Source organism: Phocoena phocoena, chromosome 8 (assembly GCF_963924675.1).
Source record: "Phocoena phocoena chromosome 8, mPhoPho1.1, whole genome shotgun sequence".
NCBI classification, from domain to species: domain Eukaryota; kingdom Metazoa; phylum Chordata; class Mammalia; order Artiodactyla; family Phocoenidae; genus Phocoena; species Phocoena phocoena.
Window position 1 is genome coordinate 99,485,654 of NC_089226.1, and position 21,014 is coordinate 99,506,667.

Here is a 21,014-nt window from a genome sequence, read left to right on the forward strand (position 1 = left end):
CTAGTGGATTTCAACTTCTATTCACTCTCTTGCAAGCAAGCTTACTGGCCATATCCCTGCATGCAACTAGCACCAGTTTTCAACACCTGGGTGCTAAATAGCTACTGAGAACAACGTTGGTAATAACCTTTCCCCCAGCTCCCACCTTTCTGGTAACTCAGCCCAACAGCTTAGAATGCTACATGAGAAATCCAATAAATACAGATATACCGTAAAGTAGGTCAAGTTTTATTCATGGACTTGTGGCCACTTTGAAAGTTAAAAACACAGATGGCCTTTCTCAAAGGCATCGTGGTTATAACTGATTAAAACCAATTAAAAATATGTAAATATATAAAAATAAAATGCCACATGACATTGTTGAACTGGGTTACTTCTGTGGTGCTGCTGGATGTCCAAGAGCACAGCTTCTACAGTTCATAGGGGAACGGAGGAGTCACGTTCCTCAGAAGGGAGTAGTTGTGTGGGCCAGAAAAAGGTCCCTGGTGGCACAGCGGTTGAGAGTCCGCCTGCCGATGCAGGGGACATGGGTTCGAGTCCTGGTCCGGGAAGATCCCACATGCCGCGAGCAACTAAGCCCGTGCACCACAACTGAGCCTGCGCTCTGGAGCCCGCGAGCCACAACTACTGAGGCCATGCGCCACAACTACTGAAGCCCACGCTCCTGGAGCCTGTTCTCTGCAACAAGAGAAGCCACTGCAATGAGAAGCCCGCGCACCGCAACGCTCGCTGCAACTAGTGAAAGCCCACGTACAGCAATGAAGACCCAAGGCAGCCAAAAATCAAAAAATTAATTAATTAAAAAAAGAATAACACATTATCCTGTCCTGTTCAACACCCTCCGCCCCTCACCGCCCCTCATCCTTCGCCGTGGGCTAATAAATTACGGACATGTCTCAAAGTTTATTAATAGGTTTCCAAAGAGCTAATGAAGTCCTATTCCTTTTACTCAAAAGACTACATCAGTCAGGTGGGAAGCTGAGAGACAAGAGCTCGCTGACAAAGAATGGCAGAGGACACTGATGCAAAACAGTGGTTTTCGAGTCATTCTACCTATAATTAAATCTAGGGCTTTCCAGCTGTGACATTAGCAACTCATTTAACATGCCTGTGACCAACTGTCTCAAAGATTAAATAGGGGCGATATTAGTGACTCATGCCTAGGGTTGATAATGACGATTAAAATGCCTGAACTTCTTGTAAACTTGTGGTTGGCACATAGTAAATGTTCAGTAAGTGGGATTACTGTCATTAGCAAGGGCTAAACAGCATTTTTTGCTCAAAAGCTGTTGCCTGAAAGAATCTGTGCTTAGCAAACGTTCTAGTTCTGTGTAATTCCAATTGGTTTATAAGAAATTGTATACTTACTGCTCAAACTATAGAATTTTCTTTTTCTTTTTAAAAGTGGGCTGTTGGGTGCTTTTTTTTTTCTTTTTTTTTTGCGGTACACGGGCCTCTCACTGTTGTGGCCTCTCCTGTTGCCGAGCACAGGCTCCGGACGCACAGGCCCAGCGCCCATGGCTCACAGGCCCAGCCGCTCCGCGGCATGTGGGATCTTCCCGGACCGGGGCACGAACCCGTGCCCCCTGCATTGGCAGGCGGACTCTCAACCACTGCGCCACCAGGGAAGCCCTATAATACATATTAGACAGTAGTATCAATAGTTAATTTCTTGACTGTAATAATTATGTTGTGTTATGTAGCTGAGTATCCTTGTTCTTAGGAGATTCAGGTTCAAGTATTTAAGAATGAATGTCACGGTATCTGTACCATACTTGAAACTGTTCAGAAGAATTATAAATGTAAATATACAAAATCATACACACAGGATATAAGAGAGCGAATACAGCAAAATATTAACAATTGGTGAATCTAAGTAAATGCTATATTGGTATTCATTGTAAATGCTTTCAACTTTTCTGCAGGTTTGAAACCTGAAAAAAAATGGTGGGGGAAGTGTTATCGAATAGGCCCATAGGTGCAGAGAAGACTTGGTTCTTTGGACGTTGTTTACCTGCACTTTTCATTTAATCAGAACCCGCGATCTCCAGTAATACAATGATTAGGAGAAAATACAGCACTCTTGAGGAAAGAACCATTCAAGCTGCATTAGTGATGTGTCAGCTGCGTGTGGCAAGTCTATTGCATTTTCCTGTTTACTTAATACGCCTTACCCTGCGTCAGAGGAGATGGGGGCCTCTGTGCTGTTAGCAAATGTTCCTCCTTATTTCTTTGATTTGGTCTGCATGGGGTCTATAACCAGGTATGAATAAGAGAGAATACAGAAGAGCAGTTGTGATTTAAGTGGTATGATGGCCTCTTAAAAAATCGTGTAGGGCTTCCCTGGTGGAGCAGTGGTTGAGAATCTGCCTGCCGATGCAGGGAACACAGGTTCGAGCCCTGGTCTGGGAAGATCCCACATGCCGCGGAGCGACTAGGGCCGTGAGCCACAATTAGTGAGCCTGCGCATCTGGAGCCTGTGCTCCGCAACGAGAGGCCGTGATAGTGAGAGGCCTGCGCACCGCGATGAAGAGTGGCCCCCGCTTGCCGCAACTAAAGAAAGCCCTCGCACAGAAACGAAGACTCAACACAGCCATGAATACATAAATAAATAAAATTTTTTTAAAAAATCGTGTAAGTAGTTCCCTTTATGGCTTTCCGAAATGGGCTTAACCCTGATTGTCAACTGGTAGCTAGTTCTACGTGTTTCCAATCAGATTCATGGTTTTATCATTGCGTGGATGCCATCTTGGCCTTCCCTTCTGACCACCTAACATGCTGATCCCAATATATTATTTTCATATTTTATGAACAAGTCAGAGGCATCTTAAATTTTGGTAGATTCTCTTTTGTCGTCATCTTTCTTCTAATACTTAGTCCCATGCTTGTCATACAATGTATGTTACTGAATTTAACCAAACTAGGATTAGTTGCTTAGAGATTTCTGGGAGAGATTTCTGGGCTTCAGGACTGAGAAGACATTGGCTTTCTTAACTCTGGTTATGGTGATTGAAGGTTGGAACACATAGTAAAGGGAATGAACAGCTGCGTTTGATTGGATTCTGATGACTTTGCCTCCACACACACTCAGGCTCTGTACAGATTGAGATTTCTCTGCCATTTATTTGCCGGATTTCTTTGAGTGAGATACTTGAGGTTTCTGTACCTAAGCTGAACCATATGCTAACATCCCTCCCTCACAGGGATACAGTGAGGCTGGAATAAGATAATTCATTTAAAGCATTTGAACAGTGCCAGTCTACTGAACACCCTCCAAAGGAAGTTGTTTTCACAATTATTTTTATCTATTTAAGAAGGAACCTTAGTTTGCTCCAGTATGCCTACCTTCTACTATTGGAGTTAATATTGATTAATATCACCATTGGTGCATTTTCTCCACCTGGGTTGGCCAAAAAGTTTGTTCGGGTTTTTCCGTAAGCCTAACCAACTTTTTGGCCAACTCGATAGAATGTTTTAATTCTGCAAAGAAGAACATCAGTGAATGTGTTCAAGATGCCTTTTTCCCCCCCTAGGAATCTATAGAGAGATTGCACCTTTGACATCATTAAAACCAGTGCTATGGCATCGTTCCCCAGGCTTTCACATCATCCTGACTGATCAAAGCTAAAAGCTAAGGACTTCCTCCTTCTGATAACCCTCAGAGCTGCATAACTGTGGATACACTTGAACAAATCTTAAATCATGTGTGCTCATTTTCCATAAGCAAATTTAGCTGCTCCAGAGGGTGAGTCAATATATCCATCATATGCTCCCAACCCTATATCATATTTGTGTTTATTTGATATTTTTCTCCTATTCAGGTTTTAACTGCTCTATTATATGCCTCCTCCCCATGGCCCTTGATACATAGACTAGCTTCTTTACTAGCTTCTTTACTAGGAGACCTAACACCAAGTCCTAGGTGATTCCTTTCTCTTCTCTTTCCTTCCTCACAATTAGTCCAAATGCCAATAGATAGGTTTGAGCAAGGTAGGCCTCTGTGCCGGGGGTTTGAAGTAACTTTTGTGACCCCAAGTTGGGGGTTGAAGCTCCACTGGTATTACGATAGTGTTCACACAAGGGTATAGGGTGAAGGGGCTTGGTTCAGGGTTTTAAAACTCAAGCCACTTCCTAGTTGAGTGAAAAGGACATTTGCTTGGAGGAGCAACATAACCTTGGGTATCAGAGCACTGGTGGGATGTGAAGAGGTTATCCACATGGGGAGGGATGGTCACAGCATGGGGGGGCAGTGTTGGGGCCTGAGTGAGGGGAGTATAGTTTATACATGGTGGGGATGGGGGGGTGATAGTAGATTGTTTCATACAGAGATTTTGGTCTGAAAATTTCATTTATTTTTGGGGGGGGGTTTGTTAAAACTATCTTTATTGCCTAAAATGTTTTTGTCTTTTTTTGAAATAAAAATATGTTTTCACAAATATTACACAACCACAACCTTATTGTAAAACATGCAAACAATGAAGAAATATACAGAACAAGATATAAAAATCACTTTTTTTATGGAAGTATAGTTGATTTACAGTGTTGTGTTAGTTTCTGGTGTACAGCAAAGTGATTCAGTTACACATGTATGTACATATTCTTTTTCATATTCTCTCCCCTCATGAATTATTAGAAGACATTTAATCTAGTTCCCTATGCTCTACAGTAGGACCTTGTTGTTTATCTATATTATATATAGTAGTTTGAATCTGCTAATCCCAAACTCCTAACTTATCCCTCCCCCAAACCCCCTTTTCCCTCTGGTACCCATGAGTTTCTTTTTTTTTTATAGGTCATTTTTTCCTTTATTATAATCCATTCAAGACAGCCCACACATTTTTAGTTAATAATACCAGAATCACAAGACAGGAGGTAACATTGTTTATATAGCAACTGGGCTGGGAATAAGCTAACACAACACTGAAAATCAACTATACTTCAATTAAAAAAACGACAAAATGCAATGCAAACTTCAAGGTGAGATTTGGAATTACATGCTGTTGCCACGAATTGATGTACCAAGCTTGTTAGTATTCCCAGCCCACTTGCTACGTGAGTTTGTTTTCTGTGTCTGTGAGTCCGTTTCTGTTTTGTAAAGGAGTTCATTTGTGTCATGTTTTAGCTTCCACATGTAAGTGATAAGATATGGTAAAAAATTACTCTTTACCTTCAAATTCCTCTATTTTTCTCCCCTAGATAAAACTCTCTCAACAGTTTGCTGTGAATTCTACAAAGGCATCTATCTATCTATTTATCTACACACATTCAAACATTCTGAAAAGCTCATTTATTAAAGATAATGGAAGTCAGACTTCTCACTATTAGAGAAGGGAATTAAAAATATAGAAAAAAATATAGAAAAAACCTTGAAATGAACCATATAGGTTTGAATTCAAATTGGAGATGTGAATTTGAACTCATGGTTTTCAAGTTATAGAAATCATGTAAATCTAAGCATGCACATACCTTGCTCCTTCATCTGCTGCATATTTCTCTTCTTATTTTGTTTAACTTACTGTGTTTGGGTCTCCTTTTCGCAGGCTGCAGGTTCGTAGTTCCTGTTGTTTTTGGTGTCTGCCCCCAGTGGGTGAGGTTGGCTCAGTGGGCTGTGTAGGCTTCCTGGTGGAGGTGACTGGCGTCTGTGTTCTGGTGGGTGGGGCTAGATCTTGTCTTTCTGGTGGGCAGGGCCGCGTCCGGTGGCGTGTTTTGGGGTGTCTGTGAATTTAGTATGATTTTAGGCAGCCTCTCTGCTAATGAGTGGGGCTGTGTTCCTATCTTGCTAGCTGCTATCTTTGGCATGGGGCAACCAGCGCTGGAGTCTGCTGGCTGTTGGGCGGAGCTGGGTCTTAGCGTTGAGATGGAGACCTCTGGGAGAGCTCTCGCCGATTGATATTACGTGGAGCTGGGAGGACTCTGGTGGTCCAATGTCCTGAACTCTCCTCTCCCACCCCAGAGGCTCAGGCCTGACACCTGGCCGGAGCACCGAGACCCCGTCAGCCACACGTCATAAGAAGTTCTTCATAAGATCCCCAAGATGATTTCCCCTAGTCCTGTGATAACTTCATAGCCACCTCCTGTTGCTACTGCATGGAGCTCGAGTGTTGAGCATTGGCTTCCAACGCCAGAGACGCCAATCATCCCCACCTGAGCAGGTGTCTCCCTAAGCATTCGTATAAACATACGTCTGTTTTTGTAGTTTTATCCACAGACAGGCCATGGGAATAGTGACCCTCCATAACAATGATCACATCTAGCACACACATCTCAGTTCCTAAATACCATGTTCTACTTAAACCAGAGTTCCATGGAGTAACAGCCAACACCAGGGCTGGGGCAGGAGAAGTACAAGTTAAACCGGGAACAACTTTTGGTGCCAACAATTGGGAAAGTGCTCAAAGAACGCTGCAGAAATGTCAAAATTATATAGGAACTATTTCAAGGGGCTCCTCCTGGTCAAATCTGAAATAATTTGAGCATAAATATAAATAATGATAGTAATGAGTTATAATCTACATAATTAAATAGGAAATCACAAGTGTATACTAATATAAGCAAGTAAGTTGAAAGATTAATGAGGAACAGGATATTTACAGTTTCAGAGTATCTCCCCATAAAACATAAATCAAGGGCTTCCCTGGTGGCGCAGTGGTTGAGAGTCCGCCTGCCGATGCAGGGGACACGGGTTCGTGCCCCGATCCGGGAAGATCCCACATGCCGCGGAGCGGCTGGGACCGTGAGCCATGGCCGCTGAGCCTGCGCGTCCGGAACCTGTTCTCCGCAACGGGAGAGGCCACAACAGTGAGAGGCCCGCATACCGACAACAACAAAATATATATATAAATCAATTACAAAGTGAGAAAGAGGAACTTTACAGTGAAGAAGCCTGGAGGAAAGTACCTTAATCAAGCGACCAAATTTGCATCATCAGTAATGGGAAAAATTGAAGTTGAGTACCACTTGATAGGATGCAATAAGAACCGGACACCACTGCTGTGATAATCCTGCAAACCTAATGAAGAAGAAATATCAAACACAAATTGAGTGCAATGTACAACATACAAATGTCGAGGTCATGAAAAATCAAGGAAAGATTGAAGAAATGTTGGAGAATAAAGAGATATGACAGCTACGTGCACCACAACATGTGAGTCTGAACTGGATTTTATTTTATCATTATTTTTTGCTATAAAGGCCATTAATGAGACAATTGGAGAAATTTGAAAGATGTTAATATTAAGTTTTTGATTTTGATGATACTCAAACTTTTGGTGTCAGGACCTCTGACACCAAATAGTCTTTAAGATATTGAGAATTCCAAAGAAATTTGTTTATGTGGGTTTACTCTATGCAAATTACCATATTAAAAATTAAAGTAAAATTTTAAAATCTTTATTAAATAGCTGCAATAAACCTGTCATGTGTTAACATAAGTAATAAGCATTTTATAAAAAATAATTATTTTCACAAAAAATGGAAGAGTAACATTGTTTTACATGTTTGCAAGTCTCCAGTCCAGTTTAATAGAAGACCGCTAGATTCTCATATGTCCTTCTACATTAAGGCTTTGTGATATGTTACTTTGGTTAAAGTATGTGAAAAAAACTTTGCCTCCAACAAATATGTCTTTGGAAAAGGGAGGAATATTTTAATACTCTTCAAATAATTGTGGCTGTTGTTTGATACCACTAATTCTCTACAAAAGGTAGTTCTTCAAGGTTAGTTGCAGTGTGGAAACAGAAAATATATCAATGAACATTTCATACTCAGTTATATTAAAGTCCATTGATCTCGCTTGTATTTTGAATGAAACGTTTACACATGCATGCTTATATCACAGTATGCATTGGTTATGTGGAAAATATTGGTTCACTCAGTTAGGCAGAACTTCCAAATGTTAACATGTTTCATTATGCAATATAAAAAAGAAATATCACAGTTGCACTCTGAATGTGCGGAATGCAAGTTTTCTAAATTTTGCTTGTAAACTTGAATTTTATTTCTGGATACAAAAACTGTCAGTTGTTTTCTTTGAAGTGCCAGCCAATATTTCATTCTGTTTCTAAAAATATCTGTCAAAAACCCAAGTGCAAATAGTCAGTGTTTGTCTGACAGTCATTCTTGCAGGTAAATATGATGTTCTATGAAAAAACGTGTTCAGCTCACAAATCAAACAACCAATTGCATAATCTCCACGTTTTGATACACAGCAGAAGTGCTTCATTCACACTTTCCATTTTATAATGCAGAATATTAAAAAGACATGTACTCAAGAGTCAATCAACATTTAATAAAATGAATAATTTTTACTGCTTTTTTTTTTTTTCTTTGCGGTACGCGGGCCTCTCACTGTTGTGGCCTCTCCCATCGCGGAGTACAGGCTCCAGACGCGTAGGCTAGGCTCAGCGGCCATGGCTCACGGGCCCAGCCGCTCCGCGGCATGTAGGATCCTCCCGGACCGGGTCACGAACCCGTGTCCCCTGCATCGGCACGCGGACTCTCAACCACTGCGCCACCAGGGAAGCCCTACTGTTTTGATTCTTAAGTGAAACTGGCTTCTACTGCGAGTATGTGGTGGTGAAGAATACAACGATGACTAACACAGCTTGGTGGCGCTGCCTTTCTTGCTTAGGCAGTGGTGTTGACCCCCATTGTTTTTATACATCTGTGCAAAGGTCAACATGGTGAAAAGGGCATATTATGTCTTAGCATTATTATGAAAATAGTTTTGATCCTGTGGGCCCACAGCATCCAAGGACAACATATTGAGAATCATTGCAGTGGGAGAATGTCCTTATTTGCAGGAAACATACTCTAAAATATTTAGGAATGAGGGAGTATCATATTAGCAAATTATTCCCAAAATGTTCAGGAAAAAATAAGTTACGTATATTTGCAACATTTCTCTAAGTTAGAAATTGCTTAAAAATAAGATTTATATATTATCTCTGCCTTATCTCTATCCATTTTACATTAAAGTTATATTGAAATTCCATTATCCTTTCACAACAAAATTTGGAATTAAAATTGGAATTTCAGAAAAATGGACTTTGCTCATTCTGTGGCTTTGAGTAGTCCCAGGAACACTGCATAAAACCCTGGAATTAACTGTGCTCAAGTTTGAGGAAAACAGTCATGTGTTATATGTTTTTTTTGTACGCTATTAATTTTGGCTAGACTGTTTACCTTTATCTCTAAATATTCAAAACAAACTTATAAGGTAGGTAGTATCATTATCTCCTTTTTACAGAGTATGAACGTGAGCCTTGTTTAACTTTCCCAAATTTATATAAACTGAGTGGAGAAATTAGTCTATGATTCTAATTAAGCTCTTAACTAGTAGACACAGGTGCCTTTAGGAAAAAAATATTAAGATGCCTATATTGGAATGATTTGAAAGTTAACTGTAAAGTTTATGAATTTTAGATGAAAGAAATGTTAATAGCATCAGGAGAAAGTTTTTTAAAAAAAGAAAATGAAAGACAAAATAGTAACGCGGACTTATCTTTGTCTTTCTTCAGCTCTCTTTTGTCTTTGTAGTTGGTGACTGGGTTCTCCAGGCCTTCCATATGCAGGAACTGTGTGAGTCCCCGCTCTGAGGTTTCACTCTCCGTTAGAGGACGTGATGTTGGAAACGAAAGTCCTTGTTGTGACATGTAGGGAAGCCCTGTGCACGTGCTTATTTGAAAGCAGACTGTAACATTGAAAATATAATTCAGATGTCACTGAAAACAATGATAGGCCTTCGACTCTGATTCTTTGAAGTTTATTTACTGTGAGCCTTGATTTCCAAGTTCACTTTAAAACTAAAAATGTCACGATTGACATTTTAGCAAAAACAAGAAAGATCTTTAGCTGGAACTTTTATTCCAACTATTAAAATGAATTTATGTTTATTATATATAAAATTATAATACATATGTATATAAAACATGAGGAGAAATATATATATATATTTACCCTTATGATATTGTGTGTGTGTATATCTTGTGTTATAAGCAAATAATTTTAAGGCTTGACCCAACTAGAGTAACTAGAACAATTTATGGAAGAATTAACAGAGATGAATTTGTGGATTTTCTTGAGGTCAAGAAAGACGGCTTTTTGGGGCTTCCCTGGTGGCGCAGTGGTTGAGAGTCTGCCTGCCGATGCAGGGGACGCGGGTTCCTGCCCCAGTCCGGGAAGATCCCACATGCTGCGGAGCGGCTGGGCCCGTGAGCCATGGCCGCTGAGCCTGCACGTCCAGAGCCTGTGCTCCACAACGGGAGAGGCCACAACAGTGAGAGGCCCGCGAACAAAAAAAAAAAAAATACGGTTTTTCTTTAGGTCTCTGTCTCAGGAATTAAAGTCACTTTATCACCTCTGCTGCTGATTCTTCCACAGCCAAACCTGTAGAAATTAAGAAATAATAGTCTTTTGATTTCAAATATGTACGATTTAGGTTATTCCGCATATTAGATGACACCTGAAAATCACCTAGTGAAAAGAGTTTTCTATGCTTCAGCTTTTTTGGAAGTGTGTGCCTTGCCAGCTTCTCAGATGATTTTAACAGGCCTCAGGCACACACAGTTATCAATTAGCACTCTTCACCTGATGGGCCTCTTTGAGCATCAGGGTTGGGGTAATCAGGAGAGTCTCAGGTTTTAGTTGGTTGACACTGTGGAAACCACCCCGTGGGTGATCTAACTAAGTAGCGAAATGAAGGCAGCTGAGCATGGGATGCCATATAAAATCACGTAAGCAGTTACCACTTCCTATGTCCCAAGAAGTCCTAGGCTGGGGGTCTGCTCACATGGAGGTCTCTATGGCTTCAGAAATCTTGATTCTCCTTGCTGCCTTGATTTGGCCTTGCGCTGAGAACATCAACGGTAAATGAATTAGAGAATGCTTCCTTGCAGGGTTACTCAGAATGACTGCTTTCCATCTTTCCAAGCAGGTGCTCTACTCCCTATAGAGATCTGATCTTACCATTTGCTAGAAAAGAAGTGCTTTCAGGCCAACTGGACTCGAGTCTTTATATTGAAGACACATTTTAACTTTCTGCCTAAATGTCTGAGATGTTTCTTTCTTCTGTGTTATGATCTTCTATCTGAATCCTCATTTGCAGAGATTCTTCAGAAATAGTCCTCGGCTCTACGTTTCAGGCTCTGCCCTTTTGAACTCACTGCCAATTACCAGTACTTGGTGGTATTGCAAGATATTTGATTGTATCTTTACTGACCTTCCTGCTTCCAGGCCCTTCTTATTTCCCCTTGATGATGATACTGCTCTTTTGTTCCTTTTAAAATTCTATCTGGCCTTCCCTCATGTTAAATTCATCAGCAGTTCTGCAAAGCCAATAGGATAAAGCTAAATCAGTGTCTGGTCTGTCTATAAATTGATTCAATATCTTTTCTATTATACCTGGTGTAGTCTCCATTTTTTTTGTGTTATCCAGATGCTTCCCAGCTTCAAGGCCAGACTAAATTTCAACTACTCTAAGGCAGCATTTCAATATTACTTTTTGTGTTCTCTAAGTTTTTTTGAAAGTCACTTGATGTTCCTGTTTCCTTCTGCTTGAAGTGGGGTCTTTTTTGGGGAAATGATATGTGAATTTCTTACCCATTTGGCCTATAAGCCCTTTCTGAACAAGGACCACATTTAGTTTCTGATCTTTCCATTTTACCTAAGATGAATCTTTCAGAATGCCTAGGTTACTGCAGCTCACCCTGTGGCAGTTAACTATTGGCATTTCGGTAATTTCAATCATTTAATTCCATACATGTGGAGAAAGGGCAGTGTGACCTGTGAGTCAGAGAAGAATTCCAGTTATCTGGGAAGGGTGAGTAGGGTGTTCAGGCCTGGCTATGGTACATGATGCTTGGGTACAAGGAAGGTTCTACCTCAGTTAGTGTATGCACAGCTATGCATGTTCCTCAGGCTTTTTTTCAAACAATTTCTCAGCTACTTGAGACACAAGCTCAGAATGTCAAACTGAAACTTGACCCTAAAACTAGTATGAACAAAAAGTAGTGAAGCCAGAAGCATGGACTTCCTGTATGTCCATATCCACTTACCCTTTTGAATCTATCCTAATCCAATTGTTGGAACCTTTATTCATTTAGGAAGGATTTCCCTGGTAATCTTATCTAGCTGACGTTAGAACAATATTTTGAACACGTGGAGAGAGGTGATCTGGAGGTTACAAACACTGATGTAGAACACCTGCCTTCTCCAAAGCCTACTTTTTTCTTAAACACCTCCCTACATTTTCTTACTTTCTTGATGATTTATCCTTAAAAACCAAGAACTTCCAGGCTCAAATGTGCTGGAGGTATCTCGCTCATTAATCGTAGAACTATTTCTTCATGCTGGGAAGATTCAGATTTTCCAAAGTGTTTAAGAGAATCCTGGATGTCCTCCAAGGCCTACTAGGTCTCTATGACTCGTTTGGAAACTTTCCTCAAGATTTGAATGACTAGCTATTTTCGTTGTGTGATCTTACTTTATTACTTTGCAATGGATATGTAAATGAGCACTGTCACATAGAAAAGAAGATAGTAAATGACAGTTAGCCCCTCTGACACATGACTAGCTTACTTACAGTCATGTTAGGTTTATTTGTGAGAAGTTTGAGATACTAAAATATTGACGGCAGATGGTCATTTTTTAAAAGTTTTATTTTTTTATAATTTTAAAAGGTTATACTCCATTTATAGTTATTACAAAATGTTGGCTATATTCTCCATATTGTACAATACATCCTTGTAGCCTATCTTACACCCGATAGTTTGTACCTCCCACTTGCTCACCCCTATATGCCCCCCTCCCCACCAGTAATCACTAACTTGTTCTCTATATCTGTGGGTGTTTCTTTTTTGTTATACTCACTATAGTTCATTGTATTTTTTAGCTTCCACATAAGTGATATCATGCAGTATTTGTCTTTCTCTGTCTGACTTATCTCACTTAGCATAGTGCCCTCCAAGTCCATCCATGTTGCTGCAAATGGCAAGATTTCATTCTTTTTTCTGGCTGAGTGGTGTTCTATTGTGTGTGTATATATACCACATCTTCTATATCCATTCATCTGCTGATGGATGCTTAGGTCGCTTCCTTATTTTGGCAATTGTAAATAATGCTACCGTGAACATTGAGGTGCATGTAGCTTTTCATATTCGTGTCTTTGTTTCTTTCAGCTACATATATCAGATGGTCATTTTTAAAGACACTTGTTTATTTCTTCCAATGACCACCTGTTGTCAATTCCTAAACTAAGATTCATCTATAGGGAAAGAAGTTAATGAGTTCCTGCTGTGGAAAAATTAGCTGATTCTTAGCATTTCTATAGTTACCAGAGAGGAAGAGTTTACTAAGTAAATCTGTGAAGAGTATACGGTCAAAGTCAATTATGATTATGATTTGTGTCTTAGAGCACATGTACCAATAAGTAATGTTTAGATGAGATATAAACTCCAATTATAATGTTTGGCACATAATGTACTATCAAGACTGGCATCAGTGACAAGTTATCTAAATTGCATTAGGAAGAAAATCTTGCCTCCTAATAATTTTTCTGACCCCATACCCATTCACCAGATATCCTCTAAATGCAGCTGTTAAGTAAGGCTTTAGACTTGGAACCCCTTACCAATTTACTCATCACCTGATATTCTTCCTGGAGGAGATAATAGCTAGTTATCATCGTACCTGAGTCAAACTCCTATTGCTGCTTTGCTGTTTCATTTTATCCTTCTGCCTTTAAAGACATGCTGGTGGGGGATTGGAGGCATTGATCAGACTTCCGCAGTGACTGAATTACTTATTTGTGGAACAAGAGGATACTACCTTTGTTTACTTTCTGGGTTTTGTTAGGTTCCAAAGAGAATTGACGTGCAAATGCTTTGGTTGTGGCTATATTCAGAACATATGTAGTAACTAAGGAGACCAATGAGAGTCTAGGAAATTTGTCTTAAATGTCACCCCAACCCATTGTAGCTTAAGTTCCAGTTACCCGGAAGAATTGCCCCCTGGAGTGAACTTAACCATTTCAGCCCGGTTTACATCTTGGTCTGAGTCCTCAAGTACAATCAGTCTAATTGGCAGAACTTATATTCAAGCTGACTGTAAATCTTTGCTTTTGGTGGCCTTCACTGACTCATGAATACACTGTATTGCAGTCTACCAGTTTCTTTTAAGCTAATAAAGGTGTGTCTGCAGAATTCAAACCCCGTCCGGCCAGCAGCAAGAAGTGTGTCTTCCTAAAGGTGAGATTACCAGCCAGGCTGTCACTCTCCTGTTCTTCCTTTCTTAAAGTAGAAATTCTGCAATTTCTGTTCATCTAGAAGTCCTGCGTGCAGGTACTACTATCGGCAAGGGCTGTGATTCAAATATATATATGTATCTGTATTCTGTTTCACTGGGAATATAAAGAAAATTGAGAAATAAAATCCATGTTCAAAGTATTTATTCTAGCTTTGATGATAGGTTGTATTACAGTTGCTTATATTAACGTCAAAATAAGATAAGCTTTAAACCCTGTTACTCTAGCTTTTGTAAAACACGAGGAGGCTGTATCAGATGAGGTCGAGAGTCATGTTTTGGGTTATGATTCTAATACCTTAATAAATATAGGATATAGACTGGATATCTAAGAATAGTCTGTTTGCTTGGGGAAAAAAAGCTTTTTAAAAGTGTTTATTTCTCACTTGTGTCAATAGATATATAAGGTGTATATTGTGACTTGCTTTTCTCATAATTGTTTTTAGATTTATATGTTTATAGGTATAACTATAATTTATTTTCCATGTTGTATGGAATTTGATTATAGAAATGCATTTCAGTTTATTTCATCATTCTTCTATTGGTGATTTGGCCTGGAGTATTTTGTTCATTTTTTTTTTAACAATATGTTTCATTTACATTTGAACATTTGTTCATTTACATTATTATTGCTAGTATACTTGTAATTTATTTATTTAAATTTTATTTATTTTTGGCTGCGTTGGGTCTTCATTGCTGTGCACAGGCCCTCTCTAGCTGCGGCGAGCGGGGGCTACTTTTTGCTGTGGTGCACGGCCTTCTCATTGCTGGGGCTTCTCTTGCTGCGGAGCACGGGCTCTAGGCACGCGGGCTTCAGTAGTTGTGGCTCGCCGGCTCTAGAGCGCAGGCTCGGTAGTTGTGGCACGCGGGCTTAACTGCTCCACCGCATGTAGGATCCTCCCAGACCAGGGCTCGAACCCGTGTCCCCTGCATTGGCAGGCGGATTCTTAAAGACCGCACCACCAGGGGAGTCCTATACTTTGTAATTTATTGCAACCATCTTACTGCTTTTGTCTTTTTTGATTTGTTTTTTTGTCTTTTTACCTTTTCCTTTTTTGCCTCCTTCTATGTTGTTTGAAACTTGCTTATTTTTGTCCTTCATCCTATTTTGTTCTCCTCCAATTTGGAAGTTTTACCATCTAGTTTATTAGGTTCCACACCCCTCCCCCCCACCGACTACTTATCATGCATCTTTAAATACTAAAGCTAATAAATCTTGACTTTCCTTCTGAACAACAGAAGGACCTATGAAATTTAACTCTGGTCATCCCCCGAGAACCTCTGGTTAATGACTATCTAGCACACTAAGTCAGAATCCAGTACACTTCATTTCCAAAGGGAAAATGACTCATTTAGAAATAGTGACTATTATGACTTACTGAAGACGCTCCACGTAAAGGATAGGATGGGTTTTACGTTAAAATTTTCATAAAACTTCCATCCCAGACAGTAGATTTTCTCTCTTCAGACTATTTCCTCTTGTGGCTATGACTGTTTCTGGTTCTGGTTGCTCTAGATATGAATTCTACCATACCAACTTTCCTCCTTTTCCCTCTTTGAAAAGTATTACAGAGAATACATCACTCTTCTAATGTACTGTAGTTGACTTCTGTCCCTTCTGTGTGGTCCTAACTACATCATGCTCTTTAAGAGGAGGCAGGGGGAACTGAAATTTACTTATTTGAGGCTATCATTATGCAGCTGTTTTGGAAAGTAGTGGTAATATGAAAACCCCCTATATGCTGTTCTTTAAGCTGTGATAACCTTTGCCAGAGGAAGGAATATCTTTTATCACAAACGGCATAGCTGGATGTTCTTTGAGCTCCCCCTTAAGATAAATATACATCTGACCTTTTCTCATATGATTCTTTCTGCAGTGAAAATAAGTTGTTCTATGGACTGGTTGATGGTCTCTGTAAGCCCATGTGCGTACAGCAGCAATTTGTACATATTTGCTGATGAATTATATCTGGGATCGGGTTGCCCTGTGACTCGGATACAAACATATACCTATGATTTTATATACCCTGTGCACGACTGTGGGATCAGGACAAAGGTAAGAATAATGATTATCTGTTAAAAAAAACAAAACCAAAAAACAAACCTAGATATTTTTTCACAATTTTATGCCTGGTGCTAAAATTATTGTCCTCGTTTTCTTTGTTGTTTAAGAACAAATTTTGCTTCTGGTTACAGTAATTTATGGATAGACGATGATACAGTTCCGTACTTGGTCACTGAATATTGAGTCCTCTTTGTGCATAAGACTTAAAGCACAGATTTCCAGACTCGTTAGTGAACTGATTTTAAGTTGTCTTTAGGCTTCTGTCGTATTTCACTAAAGCTCAGGAGATAGTTTTAAATTCCATTCAATGTTCCTAATGTGAGAGGTCACCAATTCTGGGAAGGTATTTTATATTCACCCCTGCTCTTTCAGGATGTGTGCCTCTATGCAGACAAGATTTTTACCGGAATAAAATCTCTGCCAGTTATTTTGCCAGGCACAAATCTTAAAACTGTGCTGTTATCTTGGGGTGTTATCTTTTCATAGATTCCCAAATTTAAACAATTTATATTCATACTATAAAAGTATTTGGGGTCAATGCCTATTTAAAACTGTCACCTATGAATTAGATGTTGTCTTTATTTTAGAAATGAGGGAGCTAGAACTTCAGAAGGTGCTTTAATAATCTGCCCAGGGGTGCACAGCCAGTTGGTGGTAGTTTAGATGCCCAAACAAGAGGATTCCCCTCCAAAGCTTATGTTTTAAACCACTCTGTTATTTGATCTCCAAATCGTCTTTCTCAGAAGAACTACTGAAAACCCTTTGTTAATGCATGATAAAGATAGCTCTGAGTAACAGTTTCAGTTTGCTCCTATGTACTGTTGAGATTTTCTTCCAGGTACTTTAAGTTCACTCTTACAGATAATACTCCTCTTCTGTCCCAGTGGGTTGTCAGACCTTTGTATGTACCTGAAAGTGACAGTAGCCATTTCTGAGACCTTGAATGTTTTCTACTTCCTATTCAAATGTGTACATGCCCCCTCTGTTACTAGAAATATCTTCTACTTAACCTGTGTGCTCTCCCAGGTTGTTTCGGAGGATACTCTCCTTTTTCAAACAGAGGTGTACTTTAACCCTAGGAATATACACTGTGACCATCAGACAATCCCTTTGGAATGTTCTGCCTCTAGGTGAGTCCAATAGACCATACTCCTTTTGAATATGTTAGTTTCACCTTTACTTACCACGTGCTTCTACAGAAGTGTAGATTTTAGAGAGTATAACATGACTCGCTCATAAGCATAAGTCCAAATGAACACCAAATTAGCATTTAAAAATATTTTGAGTACTTTTTAATTTTAAAATATTCATCTTAGAATAAAAACATTACATAATCTTGTGTAACTAGGTTATTTTACAGTAACTGAACTTTAAAGCAAATCCTCAGTCACCTTAGTAAGTGTGTTAGGAGAGTAAATGACTAAACAGTTAAGAGAAAACCAATTCTTCATCTTAATACTAACTCATGGACATACATGAAAGGAAAGGCTTATCAGCCTATCATTAAATGCAGTTTGTTTGCAGTTCTGTGGAACCGAGAGGCTGAATCCCAAAAGGACTCCACGTGAACTTTGACACCAAGTGGAATAGTATATCCTGATACACTTTCACCATGCCACTGAAATATTTACCCTGAGTGTTATAAATCTGAGTGAAAAATCTTAGAAACCACCTGAAAACCACAAGGAAAAATTTTATCCTTGTTGAATATATGGAAATAGCTGACATGAAAAAAGAATTTTCAGCTCAGAGCAAATGTGCAATATCTTTTAACATCATCAGAGTCCCTTTTTGGGGGGTGAGGGAGAATTGGTATTTTTAATTGTTGTAAAATACACATAAGAGAAAATTTACCATTTTTAAGGGAATAATTCAGTGGCATCGAGTACAACCACATTGTTGAATACTTTTTTTTTTTTTTTGCGATACGCGGGCCTCTCACTGTTGTGGCCTCTCCCGTTGCGGAGCACAGGTTCCGGACGCACAGGCTCAGCGGCCATGGCTCACGGGCCCAGCCGCTCCGCGGCATGTGGGATCTTCCCGGACGGGGGCAGGAACCCCTGTCCCCTGCATTGGCAGGCAGACTCTCAACCACTGCGCCACCAGGGAAGCCCGTTGAATATTCTTGATCTTCCCTTTATTTTAAGGAAAGACCAAGGCTGAGAGACTCAGTGATACTCTGGGGAGTAGCTGACCCCTAAATAGAAATTAACAGTTGATTCTGTGTACACACACACACATACACAGAGATACACACAGAGACACATATACACACATACATACACACACATACTCACTCACTCACTCACACATACACTTTCATTCCTATATACTGGCCAGTGCTTAGAGTAATGTAAAAAGTTCTAACCTAATCCCCTCGGGCTATTGCTTCTCCATAGGCTACCAGATTAAGAGTGATAACTAAGGCATTTCTATTTTGATTGTAATATTATTATATTGTTTGCGGCTATCTTTCTTAAAAATGAAGACTAGGCCAACAAAGGTATATGATTAGGTTTTTGGTGCATGAACTTTACTGCTACACACACACACACACACACACACACACACACACACACACACACACAAAACACACCTCTGTCACCAGTATACTGGGTCGCATTAAGCTTTTGACAACTTTTACTGTTCTTAGGATCCATTTGTCTAAGTCTGTTTTACTGGGTGCTTTGGTACTCTACTAAGACAAGTATTACAAATCATCTATTATCCAGAGGGTGCAGGTACCCCTAAATAACCATATTGAAAATTATCATGATGTTAAACAGTGGTAAAAAAAAAATAGCTTGGCCCCAAATTTACAGTCAGAAATACCTGGTAACAAGTACGACAACCCTATCTGCTTTCTGTTTCTCTTCTCTTTAGGAAATCAGTGTGGCTCACACCAGTTTCTACAGATAATGAAATAAAATTGGATCCCAGTCCCTTTACTGCTGATTTTGAGACAACACCAGAAGAGCTAGGATTATTAAATTCTAGTCAAACTGACTCCATATTTACAGAGAAATTGAAACTTGGAAATTGGGCTCATGAATTTTGTTGGAAAAACAATGGTTTTTCTTTAGGTATCTGATGCCTAAAACCCCTAATTCAGTGAAGGTCCTGATTCAGTGAAGGTGAATTTTTAGATACTTTTATTTATTAGGGGTATGTCTTATTAATTTAATGTTGACTATCAGATAATCCTATCACCCATTAAATTTTATTTTTAGTTCTATAGAGTAGATTCAGAAATAGGTCTTCAATGACAACAGGATTTAATTGATATAAACCTCCAATAAATATTTTCTAAAAACATTTTTTTGAAGAATAAAATAAGAGATAGGTATGTAAATGTGCCAGAGACTAAAATTTAACATACTAACTCCCAGGAAAGCCAAAGTCCTTTTATATGAAGATAGTTTAACTTGTGTGGGTTTTCCTAATTAATAAGTAAAGTTGAGTCTTAAAACTAATTGAATATACTTCATATTTGATTATTAAAGAAGGAAATTAGGGGCTTCCCTGGTGGCTCAGTGGTTGAGAATCTGCCTGCTAATGCAGGGGACACGGGTTCGAGCCCTGATCTGGGAGGATCCCACGTGCCACAGAGCAACTAGGCCCGTGAGCCACAACTACTGAGCCTGTGCGTCTGGAGCCTGTGCTCCGCAACGAGAGGCCGCGATAGTCAGAGGCCCACGCACCGTGATGAAGAGTGGCCCCCACTTGCCACAACTAGAGAAAGCCCTCGCACAGAAACTAAGACCCAACACAGCAAAAAATAAATAAATAAATTACTAAAAAAATAAAAAAATAAAGATGCCAAAAATATACAATGGGGAAAGAATTGCCTCTTCAGTAAATGATGTTGGGAAAACTGGATTCCCACATACAAAAAAACAAAAGAAAGAAATTGGATTCTTACCTTACACTATATACAAAAATCAACTCCAAATGGATTAAAGACTTAAACAGAAGATCTGAAACTTTAAAACTCTAGAAGAAAACTGGCAGAAAGCTCCATGACATTGGTTTTGGCAATGATTTTTTGCTTATAGCACTGTATGTACAAGCAACGAAAGTAAAAGTAAACAAGTGAGACTACATCAAACTAAAAAGCTTCTGCACAGTAAAGGAAACCACAAAATGAAAAGGCAAACTACAGAATGCGAGACTGTATTTGCAAAAACCATACATCTGATAAGGGATTAACATCCAAAAGATCTAAGGAACTCCTGCAACTCAATGGCAAAAAAAACCAAATAACCAGATATAAAAATGGGCAAAGAATCTGAACAGACTTTTCTCAAAAGAAGACATACAAATGGCCAACAGGTTCATGAAAAGGTGTTCAACATCACTAATCAGGGAAATGCAAATCAAAATCATAATGAGATATCACCTTACACCTGTTAGAATGGCTCTCCTCAAGAAGACAGGTGTTGAGCAGGCTGTGGAGAAAGGGGAACCCGAGTACAATATCGGAAGGAATGTAAATTGCTTCAGCCACTATGGAAAACTGTACGAATGTTCCTCAAATAATTAAAAATAGAATTACCGTATGAGCCAACAATCCCACTTCCAGATATATATCCAAAGGAAGTGAAAACAGGATATCAAAGACATATCTGCACTTCCAAGTTTATTGCAGCAT

General features: G+C 39.4%; 1 protein-coding gene across 1 annotated transcript; it reads left to right on the plus strand.

Annotated features, from left to right (window-relative positions):
• Positions 1-10,801: 10,801 nt before the first annotated feature.
• LOC136127027 (oocyte-secreted protein 2-like) lies at positions 10,802-19,454 on the plus strand. The gene is made up of 4 exons (XM_065882448.1): positions 10,802-10,865; positions 16,176-16,354; positions 17,390-17,493; positions 19,247-19,454. The coding sequence occupies exons 1-4, from the start codon at positions 10,802-10,804 to the stop codon at positions 19,452-19,454; spliced, it is 555 nt and encodes a 184-aa protein (XP_065738520.1).
• The last annotated feature ends 1,560 nt before the right edge of the window (positions 19,455-21,014 follow it).